Below are 20665 nucleotides of genomic sequence, written 5' to 3' on the forward strand. Positions count from 1 at the left end.
TGTTTATACTGATAAAAAAAAAAAAATTCTACACTGTTGAGCTCCAATCAAAATGCTGTAATTCATGTCATCTGCCAGCAGGTAGCAATAATATCAATTTCACAGCATTAAAAATGCAAAAGGAATATTCAGAGCACTGTTACAGGACATTAGGCTAGATAAGATTAACCAAAGAAAATAAATAAATAATACAAAAAAACACCTATTCTGTGTTTCTGTCATTGAGCTTACATTTAAAGTTTAAAGGGAAAAAAGAGAAGACAAAGCAAAACAGACCTAAAAACTGCTTCACTGTAATTGAGTGCGTCAGCAAAGTGGCTTACAACTGTAATTTGCTGTCCTCCCAAATGAGATACAAGCTTTTGGAACACTTTGCAGACTAAAAGTGTTTGCTTTGGCACCTATTCCTGAATTTATTTACACCAGAGATGATATGATATGTAGAAACCTTTAAGGATATTTCATGTTATTCAGACAGGTTCTGTCTAAGTGATCTCTTGACTACAATGAGGGCCATTTAAACTAGTCAAACTGGAACATGGTTACTCACAGCTAATTTGTGAACTCACCATATCTGCCTGACGTGAAAATATTTGACGATCTGACATATTTCAGAGTGTATTAATGTTCAGAAAAATGTTTAAAAATCTTATGTTTTTGGTATGTAAAACTCAGTTTTGCCTGTGGACAGGAGCGCAGGCACTATCGTGTGGACACGTCCTAATCTAACAAGATGCTTTAACAGTTGCATAGACTACAAATAAAACTCCATTACGTCACAACATTTATTTCTTTGGCAGTCATTTCCCAAGTATTATATGTTCTTTTTACGATGTGTATCTTCTGTAGTCTTTTGGGGAGAAATTATCCATTTCAGCTCAGCGTGATTCTCTTTGTGTGCTTTGAACATTTAAACACTTATCGCACTTTTGAAAGCAAAAATAATAAAAATAAACTAGGACTAATGGAGAATCCCATGACTGACAATGTGACTTTAAAGCATCTTGCAAGTTGCACTTTGACCACTTATACATTGTTACATGTTACTTTATTTGATGCTAATCATGAGGAGAATTAATTGTATATATATATATATATATATATATATATATATAGGCAGTTCCAATTCTAATACTGAATAATCTGAAGGTCTACAGGGTCTCAGGGGAACTTTGGTTATTATTGTCATGTCCCTAACTTTTTAATCCCCTGAAACACTTCTACACCTTCACCTTTAAAACATATGGTGAGAAGCAAGATGGGAATATGAATAAATGATATGCAAAAATAGGGGGGACTCATGCGTGAAGGATTTGGTCTTGTCATTTTTAAAAGGCTTTAGCTCCATATATTTCTTGCCGTGTGTGTTCGTGTGAGGGCTTCCTTTTAGCGTTCCGTCTTTTTCTAATGTTAAATGTACAGATAAATGTACTTCATCACAAAAGTCAAACAGGAGCCTATGAACGTGCCTTTAGCTCAGATTTTAATTACTAAAGAGTTTATCTTTAGTGCATATTCTGTAAAATTGTTGTGTATATTCAGCAAATACATGTTTGATTACATTTTCCACACCTCCAGTAGACTTTTAGGATGCTGGAATGTCATATCCTTTAAAACATTGCCCTCTAGTGGTAGATGAATGGATTACAGTTCAGAACAGGTGAGATTCTCTGAATGGTTTCTGTGTCGCATCTATTTTATGAATGCAGTCTGTGTAATGTTCACAAAAGAAAAACTGTTTGTTCCTTTAAGACAGGGGTGTCCAAAATGTGACCCTGGGTATTTCGTAGCCTAACACAGTTTGCTGCCTGATTAGAATAGTAAGGGTTTAAAAGCCAAACTGTGAAAAGAAATGTAAATTTTGAAAATGCTTTATCTACAACTTCATAATCCATGATAATAATAATTCCCTCATTATCTGACTGGACTTTGAAATGTTAGAAATGAAATTAATTGGATGGGTTTTGAAAAGCACAGTTTTGAGGTACACCTTCTTGGTCGTGATGAATGTAGCCAAAGAATTTATACCACTTCATTGTGTTTGACTTTATACTTTAACTTTAAGATCGTTTCTAATAAAGAATTTGTGAGGTTTCTTATGCCAACCAGAGACCAAAGAAATAATGTTAAGAAAGTCTGTAAAACTATTGACTGTGGTGTCTTTGAAAGATTACTAGTAATTGTCATTGTTTCGGCCCAAAATATAAATGATTGAATGAAGGCTTCTTCTCATTACTGTATGGTTTATTATGAAAACAAAACTTTTACCCATTGCAAACTGCCTACACCTTAGACTGATCTTCACTTATAAAGCTATTTCTTCATGAATCTACTAAATGCCTGCCAAGCTGTTTTAAAACGATCAAGCTAGCTGTCATAGAACATGACAGACATGATTAAATGACCACAAACCAAAACTTTAAACTCAGAGCAAAAGAAAAAGTCTGATCCATGTTGAAGCTTTTTCAGTTTTCACCAATCTCATTTGTTTTTCCTCTCTGAACTGTGAAGGTCGGTTTGTTAGTCAACGCAGAAGATTTTCAAACATCGGTTCAGATCTCATAACACTTGTACAGTATTTCATCATAAATGCCGCAACTTCTAAACTTCATAAATAATTGAGATGCAAGATTTCTGGACCTCAAGTTACCACCATCTATACTATAAAAGATCAAATGTCCAGACAAAATTCCTCTCAACTAAAACAAGTTTATATGTTTATTATAAAGTGAGGTGAACTCATCTAGATTCTTTTCATGGGATATATCACCAATTTTTTGTTTTCAAACATATCATATTCTTTAATTTGTAATGTCAGGCTGATGAAAGGCAGGTGCTGTAATATTTTTTGATAATTTTATCATTTTCAAGTTTTTTGCAGATTATGTTTTTTTTTTTTTTTCTGAATTGAATGAGTGCACCGTCATTTCCTGCTTGATTGTACAACCACAGACATCACTGTAAGAGAGGAAACAAAGATCAACCAGGCTGGAACAAAGAAATGTTGATGCATTCAAATGAAACAATGAGAAAAACAAAAAAGTTTGTTTTTTTTCTCATTGGAGTCTATTTGTCACTTTGTGAGCTGAAAAAAAACTAAGCAATTCCCCCAGGCAATAAAACTGTTATCACAAGAAAAAAAAAGAAGAAACTTATCCTGAGACGATGAGATAATTGTTCAGTTAAATTAGAAACGCAATCAAAGTTTATGTTTTTTTGGCAAAAAAATAAAAGTTAAAGAAGTAAAATGACCCCAGTCAGATTTTGCATGTGTTACTTGAGGCGTAACAGAATTAAAGAGGCAGTTTAAGCCCACAATAGGATCTTGTTATTATTTATAAACCTTATACACACAAAGCACTGAGTACATTCAGGGTCATCTTAGCTCAGCACGTTCCAACAAATTAAATATTAATAAAGGGAAGTGTGTTTAACAACACACATTATTTAGAAAGCTGAGGCTTTGGGGCAAAGCAGAAAAACTTTCCCTTTGTAGAAGCTGAATAAAAGCATTCTTGTGCTGCGTTGTTTAATCCATTGTCTTTGCCTCACAGCAACCTTATTTAGTTCATTCTTTCCTCCATTTCTGTTTCTTTTATGTACATTGATCCGTAAGTTAAACCAAAACCAGGATAGAGTGGTTCAGTAAAAGTTGTGCGTACCGTGTACAGGTGAGTCAATTCATCTGGAGACACTTCAAAGAAGGACAAAATACCTGCTGGCCAATCCAAATACACTCCAAGGCTCAACGTTTTAAACTCAGTCAAAAACCATTCGGTGGAACCACTGTGTGAAAAAGTTCCATCTATGGACCAGGACCAAGATTTCTCATTCTGTCCTAAAGAAAACTCACTACTAGAGTCTCCACTCCGGGTGATACTTTTGTATGCCACTCCCGCCTCACCGTCTGATAAACGGTGAAACTCAACTTCCCAGTAGTGGCGTTCTGTCAGACCCTCTTTACAAAGAACCTGTGAAGAATTAAATCTGTCTGGATGGTCAGGATAATGTTGCTTCTCTTGATGAAAATGTGCTTGTTTATTGTCTTGGGTCAAAGTGATTGTTCTCCCTGCAGTGCAGCGTCAGATCACAGGCATCTATAAAGAGCATTATAAATGTTATTAATCCTTGAATATCACATTTAAAATCTGGTAATAATATCATCCTGGCTAATCCAAGTAGTCTAGCCTAGCAATGCCAATTTGCATGCAGTACTAAAATTTGTCCAAGTAATCCAATCCCAGTTGCCTGCCTTACACGTAAACAAGCTCAGCATCAGTGCACTGAGATTTTAACGTATAGGAAAAACTCAATAAAATGTTGCAACACACACTTGCAGAACTCCTTAGTGCATGTCTATGACTCTGTATAAACGGACATTTCAGAGATTTTGTGCAGTCTAATTTTAAATCTGCTTTTAAAATGAGTTAACAAAATCATACTGAAGTTTATTTACTCACAAAGTCCTGATATCTATAGATCCATGAAACCACAACTTTTAATGAGGTGGACACCAACACGTAAAGATTTCATCTGACAGAAATCCTTCAGAGAATTCCAGAAAGCTGTTATTAGCTGTCTGCAGTTATGAAAACTGTTGTTTTTTTTTTGCTGGGATTTTTCACAAAGACTGGTCTTGTTTTATTTGTAGTTTGCACTACCTGATGTCAGACTGCACTGCATGTTACAGTTTATTTAGTTAATTTAAATGTGTTAAATATATCTTTAGTTGCCTAATATAAAAATACAAGAAAACAAAAAAATATTTTAAAACAGAATATAAATAACTGTTATTGTTCCTTAGTGGGGAAATTTAGGTGCATCAGAAGCAAAGTGACAGGAAACTCAAGCATTCATAAATTAAGAATAAAATATTGTACCATAAATAGTTAATAACTATGTGAATGATGATAAATAAAAACATCCAATGGTGGACAACTTTATTGTCTTTCATACAAGTCAATGCAAAAGTTAAGCTGTTAGTTTTAAGTAGTTTAACAAACATTAAAGAGGTAATACGTGGTTTTCAACCAAATACGCTGTGTTCATCACAAATGTGCGCAAAACTTTGTCAGTGTTCTGATAATGTTGAAAATTCACAATCTTGCAATTGCTGTGTTAAATAAGAAATGCAATTAAAATCAGAGGTGAATAACTTTGTTCACACAATAAGTAATTATAAACACATGTTGCACTATGATCCTTCAATTGCTTCCTGTCTTTTTCTTCTTCGTGGATTGCCAGCATCAGGTTGTTGATCATGTGACTCGTATAATGTTAAAGTGTTTCCATTGCAGTTTTGTGAAATACAATCATTTTGATATGGCCAAAAAAACACCACCTAATCCAAATGCCTAAACATTTTATTGAAGAAGTGGAGGCTTCTTTTTCTTTTAATAATTTGTTTCCATTAAGCAAATTGTTTTTCGAAATCTTAAATTGTGCAGCTGTATGTGTGTATAGGTGTACACCCGCACTTTGATTTCTCCATTTCTCCACAATTGTGTCAACTGAATACTTTGTGTTAGCAATTTGAAAAGTATGTCTTAAAAGGGCCCATTTTTTTCTTCATTTGTTGATACTGCCAATTTCTAGCATAAAAAAATTGAATAAAAACTATGATAAAATGTACAAATGTTTTACATTTTTTGCAATATGTTATGTTTAAATTGTTGTGCTAGTTCGAAAAGACAGTTGCATTGTCCTAACCAAAACACAATAAATCTTACATTGCATCATAATTCAGACTTGAAATGTATTTATTTATACATTTTTATCCCTCATTCATCTTTTGTTTACTTATATATATTTTTTTGTTTTATGCAAACTGATCCAGAAGTAAGACCAAATCCAGGATGTAGGGGTTCAGTGAAAGTTGTTTGTACAGTGTACAGGTGGGTCACTGCATCACGAGAAACATCAAAAAATGATAAAACCCCTGCTGGCCAATCCAGATATATCCCTATGCTGCATGTGTCTGACTTCAGAAACGTTTGACAATAATTATTGTGATAAAAACATCCAGTGGTATTCCATGACCACGCTTTTTCATTTCCTGTCAGAGAAATTTCACTGGAACAGTCTCCCTGCCTAGGAATACTTTTATATGCCACTCCCACATCAGTGTCAGAGCTCATATAACACTCAGCCTCCCAGTAATGACGACCAGTCAGGCCTTCAATACAAAGCACTTGAGGAGCGTCAAATCTGTCTGGATGATCAGGATATGGAAGGTCCTCGTCGCAGTAACTTGCCATTTTGTTATTTTTAGTCAACGTGATAGTAGCTCCTGCTGTATTGGTGTCCAGTGTCAAATCACAGGCATCTGAAATCAATATAGAAATAACTGTTAAGTGCTGCAGATGGTATGTACAGTTCAAACTTTAAGTTTACATACACTATACAAAAAGACATATATGAATTCTTTCACACTGTCTGACATAAAATTAGAATAAACTTTTCCAATGTTAAGTCAATTAGGAATACCAAAATCTCTTTTATTTGCTAAATGTCAAAATAATAACACCGAAAATTTCAAGGCAATTTTCATGACTTTGTTCTGTTAAGATATTAATATTGCTAATTGATAACTGTATTTAAACATTTACTAATATTTGCAACTGCGAACATTTATTAAAAGTGCCACTATGTTCTACTTTAGATTTATCATTACACGATAGAGATGTATGCTTACACTGTCTCAGCAGCTTCAGGTTAACCCAAAATTCTTCATTGTGGTCCACACTGACGACAGACAGAAAACCAGAAACACTGTCAGATATGCAATGTACCCAAGAAAAAAACCCATTATGCCATAAATCAGGGCAACAGTAAGCAAACATACTTGAGGCATTCAAGTCTGCAGTGTGGATCCCTCTGTTTTTCAGATAGCATTTTAGCTCCATGATCTGTCAGGTGATTAAAGCTCAGGTCCAGTTCTCTGAGACAACAGTGGTCTGACATCAGAGCAGATGCAAGAGAGGAACATCCATCCTCTTTCACTTTGCAGAATGATAGCCTAGGAAATGAAAAACAGGTGTTTTAGAAGGTGGAAGCTAATTTCATCACAACAAAATGTTGCGTTGACACGACTAGATGCGATTCTTGAAAAACTGTTTGAGTGGCGGTGGTCACAGGTTCGATTCCCGGCCTGGTAACATTTGCCGCATGTCTTCCCCGTCTCTCATTACTCTCTTTCCTGTCAAACTACTTTCAAATAAAGGCCACCAGAGCCAACAAAACCTTAAAAAAAGAATAACTGTTTGAAATAGCTGTAGTGTATTTTCCCCCATACATATTTCTTCTGTATTTTACCAGAGTTTTTAGTTTAATTTTTCACTAGCCATGTCAATGCCTTCCACTGTAAAAATAAATTAGTTGAACCAACTTAATTGAATTGCTTCAATTGGTAACAAGTACATCAATTAAGTTTAATCTAACTTAATTAATTAAGTTTATCCAACTCAATTTAATATGTTCATCCAACTCAATTCATTAAGTTTATCCATTAAGTTCACAAGAGTGCATTGTAAGAAGTGTACTCTTAAAAATACACTTTTTAGAGAATGTTCTAAAAAGTGTATTTGAAACACTTAAGTTCAATGTTCGCAATTGTGTCATACTTTTGACATCATGATGATCTGTCTAGTCACCAGAGACAGATCATCTACTGACCGTGGTGCTGTGGTGGCACAGGGGTAGAGCACAACTTACATAAGGAAACCAAAGTCCTCGACGTGGACATCACAGGTTTGATTCCAGCTTGATGACCTTTGCTGCATGTCTTCCCCCTCTTATTTATCAAGTTAAACCAACTTAAAAAAAATAAGCTGGATAAACTTAATTGAATTACTTGTTACCAACTGAGGCTATTCAATTAAATTGGTTCAACTATTTTCTTTTTTAGTGTACAGGAGCTTTGAAAAACTACAATAACATGTTATAACACATTTGAGTTGTAATTTAAGTACAATGTGAGTGATAATATAGTTTTGGATATTTTTTTTTTTTTTTTTTTTTTAATTTGGGACAACTTAAAAATTTGAGTCGACTTTCTGTAGCCCTGTGCCGTCACAGCACCATGGTCAGTACATGATCTGTCCCTGGTGAAGGTTTCGTCATGATGTCAGATGTATGATATAATTATGACATTGAATTTAATTGTTTCAAATACACTTTTTAAAACACATACATTCTATGTGTTTTACTGGCTTCTTAGTGCATGATTTGGTGCTAACTCAATGCTATGAATCATACTGGTACCCATTACTAAGGACAAAGCGGGTAAGATTAACTCAGTTTATGCAGCTGTGCTCAGAAATCTTATGCAGAAATGCATGTGCAGGTTATCTTTGTTATGCAACAATATAATTGCAATTTTAGTAAACCCTGCATTGAGCACAGTGAGATCTTCTTCAAGATTGTCGAATCACTGGTGTCATCATTTATTTGTGACTCGGTGAATATGTGTCATGTTTATTTTTATCTTGCTATTTTTTTACTCTTTGTTTTGTTTTTATCTTTTCTCTGTGGACCTTTATTGTGTAGAATTAAGTCAAAGATATTTGAATAATTTATTAGAAAAAAAAATAATGATATGAGTAAGAGAGACCTAAATTTATCATGTTACACACACACACAATGAATTAAGTTATAAAAACTTAATAGATTGACATGGATAAACTTAAAGAATTGAGCTGGATGAACGTAATAAATTGAGTTGGTCAGACGTAGGATACGAAACTGGCAATGAACTCAATTGTTTTCGAGTAAAGTCAAGGTAGAAATGTCCTTAAAGTTAATTAAGTTAATTTAAGTTAGATTTCAATTTTTTAAGTTCTTTGAACACAAAAAAGTAAGTTGTCATCACTAAACCAAATGAATTAAGCGAGATTAATTGAAAGTTCATAAAATCAACTACAGCCAAAAACACTGGAAGTCTGGGTTTCCCTGATTTATCTGCTGCCCCCATGACCTGACCCAACCCCGAAGCAGTGGAAAAAAATAATGAATGGTATTAGATTAATTGGTTCAGCCAAGACCTTTTCTGCTAAAATTATTAGCGATGTGACTCTGAAACCGGATCTAAACATAGATCCTTTTTCCAAGTATAGTCATTTGGTTGGTTGTTCAGGAAGCTGAAACCTCAGCTGATGTGTAGCCATGTATGTTGTCTACATTTAGCTGCACTTTTTTTAATACAAACCTTAGTTTTTCTAAAGTACAGTTTGGTTTCGTCAAAGCCTTACACAGCTTCATTACTCCAGTATCATGTAGGTCATTGTAGCTCAGGTCCAACTCTCTCAAAGGAGAAGGTCTGGAGCTGAGAGCTGAAGCCAGTGTCTCACAGCCTTCTGCGGTCAGCTTGTTGTGACTGATCCTGAATGACAAATACACTTTATCACACAAAGTTATCTTTTAAAAAGGTTTTAGACATCGACTCAACCACATACAGAAAATAACTAATTACAGATCAATTAACAACCTTTAATTGGAAACTGAAACAGTAGAAAGTCAACAAGCAATGTTAGAACAAAAATCTATATGTATGTGTTTTGATAGTTATTTTGATTTTCTTATACCAATATCACAAATAATCTTCCGCTGGGTGCATGTTTACTGCTGTGGTCTCTTTGCACTGCTTAGCAATTAATTAGGAGAGAAATGGACGTGATTTGAAAAGGGAACAATGTTAGAGCTTTTGTTTCATTAAGTATTTAAGGTAAATAGTTGTTTGGGGTCTCGCTGTTTTTTCTTTGATAAAGTACATAATACTTTAAGGGCAGGACAGATGTAGAAAGCCTCTTAGCACATCAACTTTTGCTCTTGTTGTTCTTGTGGTTTGCTATTTTTAGAATGGCAATATTACAGTCTATGTAAACTTAACATAATTTTCCATTATATTACTGGATAGATTCAGTGTTTTCCGGTCCTAAAGGTATAGTAAACCATTTGCCCCACAAACTAAATATCAATATTATCACTTGTATATAAACAATCTGAAAAGTGTGATATGAATATATATTCAGCGCCTTATACCCTAATTGTATCTTAAATGCAACTACTGTTAAAAGTGCTGTGATTTTAAAGTATGAAGTTCAAACTTGGCATAAATAGAGATCATCTGTATCCCAATCCTCTGTCAAAAACTTCAGTGGACCAACAATAAAACAAGTTTGATACAGCTGTTTCAGATGCATCTCAAACTTTCCCAGTAGTTGTTGTCATTGTATGTTAATTGAGCTAAAATCCAGATGCTACATTTATATTAATCACATATCTCAAATTAAAAAAAATTTAAAAGAACACACTGCATTATATAGTGTAATTATGTGCAAACCACCTTACTTATAGATTTTTCATGGCGTCACCATCTTAGCAGATTCAATTGTATTTATCAGATGTATATAAACAGTGTGAATGTGATTGACACTTTGAAATGTGTGTTGTAAGTGTTTAGATATTACCTCAGTGTTTCCAGTATACAGGTATTACTCATCAGTCCAGCTGACAGGACCTCCATTTCTGAGTCTTTGAAATTTGTGTAACTCAGGTCGAGCTCTTGCAGGTTGGAGAAGTGGGATGAGAATGAAGTCGCTATCTCCTTGCAGATCTCAGTAATGTTAGAGTTTTGATTTAGTCTTCGGAGAGAAAACAAGATGATACTGATTTGACACTCAAATTGCTGATGTCATCAATTTCAGCCATTCACATATAATAATTCAAACCAACTGACCAGTCAGTGTTACAATATGTACCAAAAAATGTCTAGGGTGCAGCAGTAAAGTAGAGTTTTAATTGTGACTATATATGATGAAGTGTTCAGCATTTATCCCTCAAAATTGCTGATTTCATTAAAGCCGCCAGACTGATAAACATAAATAATTTTCATAATATTTAGATTTGGGTATAATGCTTTTGTTGTCATATAGATTATATTTACCATATTTTCCGCACTATAGGGCGCACTAGATTATAAGGCGTACTGTTAATGAATGGTTTATTTTCTATCTTTTTTCATGAAGCGCACCGTAATATAATATATACATTAAACAAAACAAAACAGTTAGATAAGTCAAGTCAGTCATAGCACAGTACGTACTTACTGTGCTTACTCCATGACGCTCCTGTCTACGGTAGCTGTAATGCAACTAAAACATTTCGACAGAGCGCCGTGTACAACACTTTGAAAAAAATCACTTTGAGGTCAGTGAGCACAATCAGAATTAATCCATATTAATTCACTAGAAGGGACTGTTTTACCTCAGATATATATATCGCTCCAGATTATAAGGCGCACTGTCTTTTTGATAAAATTAAAAGTTTTTGTGTGCGCCCTTTAGTCCGGAAAATACGGTAAGCAATTTCTCTTCTCCCTTAGGTTTCACAGTGACCTAAAAGACTCATTTGTACAACCAGGTTGTAGGTAGGGAGAAATTAAAAAGGGTTTGATCTGGGAATTTGGACAAGGTAGATTTTTATTTTCATTAAAAAGTTGACTTTCTCTATGGAAAACAATTAAGTGAACAGGTGTGAATAATTAAGATTTCAACTATTTTTTTCTGTTACTATGTTTTCGATATTTAAATTTGCTTCATCTGAAACATTTAGGCATCTCATAAAACACTATATGTATATCACTATTGGATTAGATTTTATGTTTGTTTTTGTTTTTTTAACTGGAACTTCTCAAAATCAATGAAGAACATTTTATTTCAGGTTTAATCTTCAGCAACAGATGAAGCCCGACATAGACCTGAGCTTCTCCAGCTTTCTGCAACGTAGTCCATCAGCGATCACAGTGAGTAAGGAGTCCATCAGTATGTTTTCACTCAACTCCAACTCCCTTAGATTCGAGATCATTGGTTTTAAAGCTGATGCCAGATTTTTGGGTGACTCCTCTGATAGTCCAATCCCTGAGAGGCTGCAAACACAAATATCTTCCATGAATCGGTACAGAATTTTTGCATGCATTAATGTAAGTAAAATGATTGTGACCATCACCATAAGACAGCACTACTTTTTGATTAAAATGTAATTGAAACATATTATTTTAGACTTCTTTTTCATTTTTAAAACAAGTTGTGGTTTCACAAGACAGCAAATCACAAAAATTAGCATTTTTAACGGGGTAAAAGAAAAACCTAATTCATCCATCTATCCATCAATCCATTTTTTAACTAATTATTTTCACAACATGGTTCTAATTACCTGGTAGTAATATGCACAATGCATTTATGTTCACTATTTTGTATTTGCAATTTAATAAAAATAAATCAGCTCACAACTAATGTGTCCCAATCTCTTTTTCATTGGCCGAAGGAACACACATTTGCAGTTGGGTTGATGATCAGTTCACACATTTCGACTGGATCCAGATCCACCATAAAAAAGTTTCAGAGATGTTTGATTGACAGGTTACTTCAGTTTTCCTCACATACTTGCAGACACCAATGTGTACTCTGTCACAGTAACATATTTCTTTTGCCTACTCCCCTTGCAGACTGGCCACAACTATTACAGACTGAAGCTAGCTTTTCTCGACTTGAAATAGGGCAGGAGTCACCAACACGGTGCCCGCGGGTACCTGGTCACCCAAGAGGACATTGTCAGTCACTCAGAGCAAGTTATAAAAATAGCAATTGTCATCAGGGAACACTGTCAAAAATATATTTAATTAAATGATTTTACATTGAAGTAATATTTGTTTGCATGTAGAATTTATATAGAATTAAGTTACACAAACGTTTAAAATAAATTGGTTTATGTATAAAACATAGCAATTTTTTCTAGGGTTAAAGTTCAGAACTATGCGCAAATGCAGGGGGGGATCAGGATATTATCAGAGGGCTGTAGAGCCTGCAACTGTACGAGTGTACCCATTCGGCATACCTTGAGATTTTTTTTTGAAAAAAGAAAAGAATAGTTTTGGGGATTTTTTTAATTATCTAACCCTCTTTAGTATTAACAAAATTGTGGAAAAAATAAAAAGTCCTTTTGTGTTAGATCGTCTTGTACATAGCTCACATCTGCGTGAGTCTGTGGGAGTGGGCACATCCAAAGCCTAAATGTTACTGGTTGGTTTAATTTTGTGTATTTGGCAGCTTGGCACTTTTTCTGTAAGCTAAAGATGAATGAACAAAGTTTGAACCCTCAAGTAGTTGTAAGAGCGTTCATGCGGACACCGCCTGAGCTTTTTACCGAGTGCACAGTTCTGGTGGGTCGCTGGCTTATGGGAGTTTTTTGTGGTTTCACAAATTGAAGAGCTGACAGATCACCCGGTTGAACAACCATGATATCTGCCTCTCTTCTTTACCGTTGTGTTAAGACTGCACTGCTGAAACAATCCATACTCTCAGTCACACTTAGAGCTTCAAAAGGGAATCAAACTTGAAACTCTGTGAACTAAGAATTTCTGATCCCATAATGATTAACCATATCTGCCATGGTAAATCATTACTGATAACTGTTATGAGTAGTCCTGAACATTAATATGAACAGACTGCATGTAATCATAAATATGTAAATGACTTATTGTCATAAAGGTTGAGCCAAGAAAATTTATGTCTGTATCAAACAAGTAGCCCTTTGTGTTACTGTGTACCCATGAAGTAGCTCCCACGCTCAAAAAGGTTGGTGACTAAAATTGGGCAAAAAAAATTTGTGTACTGTGGCCCCAGAATAAGTTTTGGGCTTTAGTTCACAACCAGAAAAAAGTGTAGTGTTCTTTCCAGGTCTGGGATCAATGTTTGGCTCAAGTAAAGGAGCACAATTTTATATCATTTAAGAGTAAAGGAAAGATCAATTTGGAGATGCATAAATATATTGGGGCCTTATTTGTAGTTAGTCAGCATAAGGGTACTACTTTGTACTTTGGTCAGTTGTGTTTAAGAAAGAGCTAAGCCTAAAAGCAAAGTTCACAATTGATCAGTTTATATGCATTTGAAGAGGGATGTGGGTCTTCCTCCTTGAGAAATTTTCTACATCTCCATAAGCAGAAAATAACATAGATGAATAGATGAGTTTTGTAATACTCCCCAATCTCAAGCAACATTATTCAACTAGTAAAGGTAAAAAAGTAATGACAAAAATGGATAACAGGGAGTGGTACTCCTGTGAAACTGCAGAGGTTAATACATTTATTCAATTACTTGCATAATTTTAGATAAAACAAACAAAAAAATATTAGTCACACTCACCTGAGACTGAAAGCCTCTAGTTTGCACTCTGCATTTTTCAGTCCTTCAATGAAGATTTCAAATGCATTACCCCCAAGTCTATTTTTTGTCAGATCTAGTTCAGTCAGAGGAGATTGAGGACTCCGCAAAGCAGATGAGATCACTTCACACAGAGCAGGTTTGAGGAAAACACCTGAGATTCTGAAGAAAATAAGAGTCAGTGTGTTAGGATAAGATTTTTAAGTGATTGTGTACAGGGTTTCCCCCAGAAAACTTGTTAAGCAACGATGGTTGGGGCGCCGAGACGGTCTACTGGCGGTTCATTGTGTTTTTGTATTAAAAGATGCTAAGTTGACAAGAAATGTAAAAATATTACTGGGTAAAATATGTTACGGGAAGATATTGCCAGTGAAATGCTATTTAAATCCACAACTAGTGAGTTACTGGGAGTTTATTCTTTTAGCTTGAGCTCTGTTTGTTCACAAACACAAATTAGTAAACTGCAATTATTTAATTAAAACATATTGCTTTGTAGGTTGGCCAATTAAACTACCCTCTCCCTAATTTCACTAAATCTAACACAGAAGCTGTTACAGGGGGGATGTTTTTAGAAGCAAGAGGGGCTCCTAAGTCAAATTCTGCTCAAGGCCCCATACAACCTTTAACCGACCTTGCAGGATGAGTTAAAGTGCAGAGATGCACAACAAACTGGAGATTGAATTTAAAGCTGCTGATGTGGCTTTAGTAGGTCTTCCATTTCGTGTCTGTTGAGTTTTCAGCAATCTCAAGCTTTATGGGATGAGTTTTTCTGATATCCTCGCGGCCATGCGAATTACGTCTGGCTGATTAAGTGGACAAAGCATTTCATATGATTTTGTAATCGGAAAATTAATACTAAAATTAATAATAATTAAATAAAATAAAAGTAGCATGATGCCTGACTACGAGGCAAGCGCAAAGGGTTGAACCTGCATGATGAGTGATTAGCGCTGGTTTGTTAAACCCGAACACACCGACCAATCGGGACCACATACATAAACTTTACAGGGAAGACAGAGCCACACACTGGGAGGCATGTTGACATGTAAATGCAGCACATGATTCTTTGTTCACAAAGATAAATCATTGTCACCGCTCTTCACAGGCTCCTCTAAAAGCACGACCACGGGTTATATCGTAAAGTTTCAGAAGCAGAGCTCAGTGGATTTTAAGTTTGATTCCTACCTTGATCAAAAACTCTGGAAATAAACACAATTCCTCACAGGGGATTGATGTAAATATACATACAGGTCAGCCTGTGTCCAGTTTGAGTGAAAGGAGGTGCTAACCTGCTTATAATACACTTATAATACACCGGAGGAAGCCACGTGTGTCAAATCTCCGCAATTTTATCTTAATTTTATTAAGACTTATGACACAATAATTCAAGCTTTGTTTAAATTACTTACTCCTCATTTCAATGACAATATATTTATACTTGTGTGTTAATGCATGTACATGACCGCTTTACATTGTAAACTCACCTGGCTTTTCTGCAGTTTCTCACAGCTGGGATAATCCTGAAACTGGCCTTTTCTTTTGTTGTGTATTTCGTCAGGTCAAATTCCTCTATTGGTGTAGTTGACATTAGCATTAAGTCAGCCAAAGCTGAACACTGAACAGGGGTGAGCTCTGTTTCTGGATATTGATGTGGATTCAGAAACTTTCTCACACTGTCATACAGCGAATCATCTTTCAGTTCAGCCAAACAGTGAACCAGATTCAGACATCTGTCTGGAGAGCAGTCACATAAATCTATTTCTTCTAGACATGTCCTGATAGTCTCTGCAACTTCAGAGTGTTTCTCTGTTTGCTGAATGAGGCCTTGAAGCTGATTTTGTGTCGACTCTAAGGACATGCCAATGAGGAACCTAAGAAACATGTCCAGTTCTCCTGTCTTTCTCAAAGTTGAGTTTGCTATAGCAATTTCCAATAGCTCATCTAAAGGCAGATCAACTGGGTGAACATCCAAGATTGTCTTCAGCTCTTCCTCAGATCCTATCAGAAGGAAATCTTTGAGGCTTTGAGAATCGATTGTTTTACTTGCAAAGCTTCTGTACACAAAGAGAGCAGCAAAGTTCTCCTGAAGTGTCAAATGCACAAAGCAGTAAAGCTTCTTTGAGAAAATGACATTATCTTCTTTGAATATTGCGGTACACACACCACAGCAGACTCCAGCTTTCTCTATGTCAATGTCATAACTTTTCAGGTCTTCTTTACTGAATATGATTTCTCCTTTGTTCAGTTTTTCAAATGCCATCCAGCCCAGCTTGAAAATGAACTCTTCATTCAATTTGAATAGTTCGGAGATATCTAGCTCGTTCTCCTTGCCTGCATTTGACCTGTCGTCCTCAACAACATCTAGTTTATCTTCTTGGCCATATTTCTCAGCAGCTCTCTTCATTTGAGTACAGAAGAAGAGTGTGTACATTTCCATTAGAGTTGTGGGTATGTTTGTCTTTTTCTCTGGGATGCTGCTATTTTTTAAAAGCAAGTACTCAAGAACCTCTGAGGCAATCCAACAGAAGATGGGTATGTGACACATGATAAATAAGCTTCGCGAGTTCTTAATATGATCAATAATCTGTTCAGCAACCATTTTGTTCTGAACTCTGTTCCTGAAGTACAGTATTTTCTGTGGATCATTGAAACCTTTGATTTCTGTCCATTGATGGACATATTCTTTGGGGATGCGCTGAACGGCTCCTGGTCTTGAAGTTATCCAGACGAGTGCAGAGGGCAGAAGATGTTCCCTAATCAGATTGGTCACCAGGATGTCTACGGATGATTCCTTTGTTGGATCTGTCAATCTTTTCGTTTTTAGGAAGTTCAGTTTAAGCTGACTTTCATCAAGGCCATCAAAAATGAACAAAACCTTGTGCTTTTCAAATATTTTATTGACTGCTGTGTTCTTGAGTTCAGGATGGAATTCCTTAACAAGAGTCTCAAGGCTGAACTCATCATCTTTGACCAAATTAAGCTCCCTGAATGGAATCATGAAGATGAAGTCCAGGTCTGGATTCGCTTTCCCGTCTGCCCAGTCAAGAATGAACTTTTTTACAGACACAGTTTTACCGATTCCAGCAATTCCCTTGGTCATCACTGTTCTAATGGCTCTCATTTCTGGTGCGCTTTGAAAGATATCATCGCAGTTTATCTTAATTCCTTCTGTTGCTTGAGTTCTAAACTTGTCTTCAATTTGCCAAATCTCATGTTGCTTATTGACATGTTCATTTTCTCCTTGAACAATGTGAAGCTCTGTGTAGATTTGGTATAATGACTGAGTTTTGTTGTTATCTTCAGTGCCTTCACGCTCCCATCTACATTTTTTTCTCAAGGAGTCTTTGTTATTTTTGATAATATCTCTAATTGTATCATCATCTGTAGAAACAGAAATATACAGTTTATTATATTTAGTTTACTTTGTATCTATTTATACAGTTTAGATTTTCTACAGTTCTATATTTTCTACAGTTTATGTTTTTCTAATATAACTTTATCATACAAGTTTTACACAAAGCATTTGTATCAATCAATAAATCAATAAATCAACAAACGTTTATTTGTATATCTTATTTCAGCAACAAGGTAGTTCAAACTGTGTTAAAAAGTGATTTTTGTAAGTCAGGTAAATAATGAAACTTTTCCACTGTCTTAGCGACATGATTTGCCAATGAAATAATCTTAAAATTTCAATAACTATCTTTATGAAGAAAAAAAAACTCATGAGAAATTAAGACTTTTCTTACTTTGACATATTTCAGGTTGAGTTTCTCTGAGGATTTCATAGAAAGCAGCTTTTGCCTTCACAGAATTCAGTGCTCCTAAGAGTTCTCTCATCTGATCCTGGCTCTTACTGGTGGTCCTGATTTGGTCGTACATCTCTTTATGGAGCATGTTCCTCTTGTGCAGCTGGTCAGCTATGGGCATCACTGATTGGATGCTCTGGATAAGTTCCGGTCTGTTGCTCCAAACCCAGTTTGCTTCTTTTTAAATAAAGTCAAATAAATTAGACTGAATAAAATCCACCATAATACACATAATTGTTACCTTACAAGTATGTGTACATCAGTCTTTTGTTTTGACACAGAATAAATTCCACTAGACAAACCACTTAAGTAAATACAAAGTGCAGTTTGGAGATGATAATTTTTACCTTTCTTAATTTAGAAAACACTATCCATAAAAACTTGGCCCTAGATGAAAGGTAATATGAGTGAGACTGAGGCTTCCGTACACTCTACCCCTGCACCACTGCCACATCCCTGCTATTTAGAACTTGCGCCAGCGCATATTAAATCACGAAAACATTCCACCACCTAAAGATGTATAAATTAAAACCATCTGTGCTAAATATTGTTTCAGCTGTTTATTTAACAGAACATAGAGGCCTCTTAGAACTGCATAAATTGTGATACAAAGCTAAAGTTGGCTTCAGAATTAAGCTTCCAACTCGAGAAATGGCTAAAGAACGATTCCACTTGATTTTCTGCTACACTCAACTTGTGTGTTTCAATTGTCATTCAGAGCCCTGCCTGCTTAATCTCATTAGGGAAACATTTGACTGCATGGATCAAAACCAAGTAGCTTACTCTCATATTATAATGTAACCAAAAAACTAATTGAAGTTAAAAGGTTGTAGGAGTGGCCACAAATACAGAAAGTAGTTCGAGGAGCATAGGTAATTTCCATGTATTCCAATGAACAATTTAACATTTAGATTTAACAATAAATTTAGAAATAGAAGTAAAACAAGCTGTAAGGTTATATCTTAAAAACCAGAAATATGAATACATTGAATCTGTGCCAAGAAACGTAAGAAATTCATAAAAGCTAAATATTTTCCAGTTACACTGACTACACAGAGACAAATGTCCCTCTATAGCTTGATAAAATGCTATGCTTTTAAAGAACACTTTAAAATGTGTTTCACCAAACTTTTAAAAGTGTATGATCTACCACACTTTTCAGATTCATGGCCTGGCAGATATTTCTGCACATATGGTCTGGAAGGTATTTCTGCCAGACCTGATCCATCACTGATATTGTCTATTCCTTATCATTCACCTCATTCCTACCCAAAAAGGACATTTTTCAAGTTATCTTTGTTTCACATTAAAACTGATCTCGAGATCTGAACCACTTAAGTGCAACTAAAAAGCAAAAACAGAACAAATTTGTAAAAAGAGAAATATGTTAAAATAGGACTGTAAGTACGTAATATTTTATCCATCTCAGAGCAGTAGACAAACCATCTTCTGTTTAGATTTTTACATTCAACAACTGTCATCAGCAATAATTTCTTAAAGCTCTGACTTAAACTTACTTTGTTCCTCTTCCGTGATTGACATAGGTTCAGATGAGCTATCAAAAGACAAAAGAAATAGTTCAAAATTACAATTTCTTCCTGCTCCAAGTATCATTGCATTTGTTCATTTGGCTAATCTTGTCTTATAAGTCAATAATCTCCTGTGACATGCTTTAAGTAAGTCATACCAACCTTGATGTTACTTCCGTAGTTGTGTTTTCCAAGTCATTCTTTGCACAATAGTTGCTGCTTTCAAGATAAACATCTTGTGCTTGTCTGCATGATGTTTCCTTCCCTGATGTCTTCTTCTCATCTTTTACCTCCTCCTGAAAAGATGGCTCTCTTTGCATGAGAGGGGAATCTTCTCCACTTATAACTCCATTAGATTCTTCATCTTTGGGCTGATCAGATGAATGAATTCCTTGTCCCGTGTCTGTACTCCTTCGGAGGGCAGAACACTTGTTCCCCATGTTTTATTTTCTTCTATATCAGCTGTGAAAACATACATTTAAAAACAAACAAAACCAAGCAAACCAAAACAGTAAAATACATAATTGCATGTATTATTATTTATGTTGCAGGATTTAGAAAACCTAATCTAGCTTATTAAAGTACAAGTTTCACATAAAAGTGAAAGCAGTTCATTTTTTTAATTCAAATTGTTGAAAAATAAATATCATAAATTATATAATAATTTAATAGAAATGTTTCAGTAATGTCAAAAATGTAAATGTGACTGAATGCAAATGTAACTTTTATTCTATTTTTGTTTTCTCTGAAACAACTTTCACTCTGAGATATCTCTGCCAAACAAATCCTCAAGAGAACGTGTCACAAATAAAGACACAAATAAGAGTCAAAACTTACTTACCTTATTGTTAAATGTCCTCATCAAAAATCAACATGATTTTTCAGTCTCTATATCACATCAGAATACAATGAAATAGTAATCTGCTCTGCTAACACACTAAGTAGTGTTAAGTCAGTGGATCTGTACTCACACCTACAACATACTTCCAATCTGTGTGTGCGTGAATGTGAGACTGCATGGGTGTGGGTGTGCATAGGTGTGTGTGTGTGTGTGTGCGTGTGTGTGTGTGTGGTGTGTGCGTGATTACATGGAAACCAAGACTGTTTTTCA

At 35.2% G+C, this 20665-nt stretch overlaps 1 protein-coding gene across 1 annotated transcript; it reads right to left on the reverse strand.

Annotated features, from left to right (window-relative positions):
* Positions 1-5045: 5045 nt before the first annotated feature.
* LOC106960393 (protein NLRC3-like) lies at positions 5046-20509 on the reverse strand. The gene is made up of 12 exons (XM_015053476.1): positions 20396-20509; positions 19717-20016; positions 19543-19580; positions 17966-18202; positions 15701-17597; positions 14199-14378; positions 11756-11923; positions 10467-10640; positions 9206-9379; positions 6845-7018; positions 6695-6744; positions 5046-6325 (listed from the first exon to the last, which is right to left on the reverse strand). Exons 2-12 carry the CDS (start codon positions 19992-19994, stop codon positions 5796-5798), a joined length of 3900 nt encoding a protein of 1299 aa, XP_014908962.1. The 5' UTR covers positions 19995-20016; positions 20396-20509; the 3' UTR covers positions 5046-5795.
* Positions 20510-20665: the final 156 nt, after the last annotated feature.

This window comes from Poecilia latipinna, unplaced genomic scaffold, assembly GCF_001443285.1.
Source record: "Poecilia latipinna isolate Pla-1442-1.1 unplaced genomic scaffold, P_latipinna-1.0 Scaffold1183, whole genome shotgun sequence".
NCBI lineage: Eukaryota > Metazoa > Chordata > Actinopteri > Cyprinodontiformes > Poeciliidae > Poecilia > Poecilia latipinna.

Bases quoted from the DNA above. Each gene is read 5' to 3' on its own strand.
- LOC106960393 (XM_015053476.1), bottom strand. From the start codon at position 19,994: ATGGGGAACAAGTGTTCTGCCCTCCGAAGGAGTACAGACACGGGACAA. The intron at 17,598-17,965 runs GTAAGAAAAGTC...CTGTTTCTACAG, and splicing joins TCAACCTGAAATATGTCAAA to ATGATGATACAATTAGAGAT. The intron at 11,924-14,198 runs GTGAGTGTGACT...TTGTGTTTGCAG, and splicing joins CTAGAGGCTTTCAGTCTCAG to CCTCTCAGGGATTGGACTAT.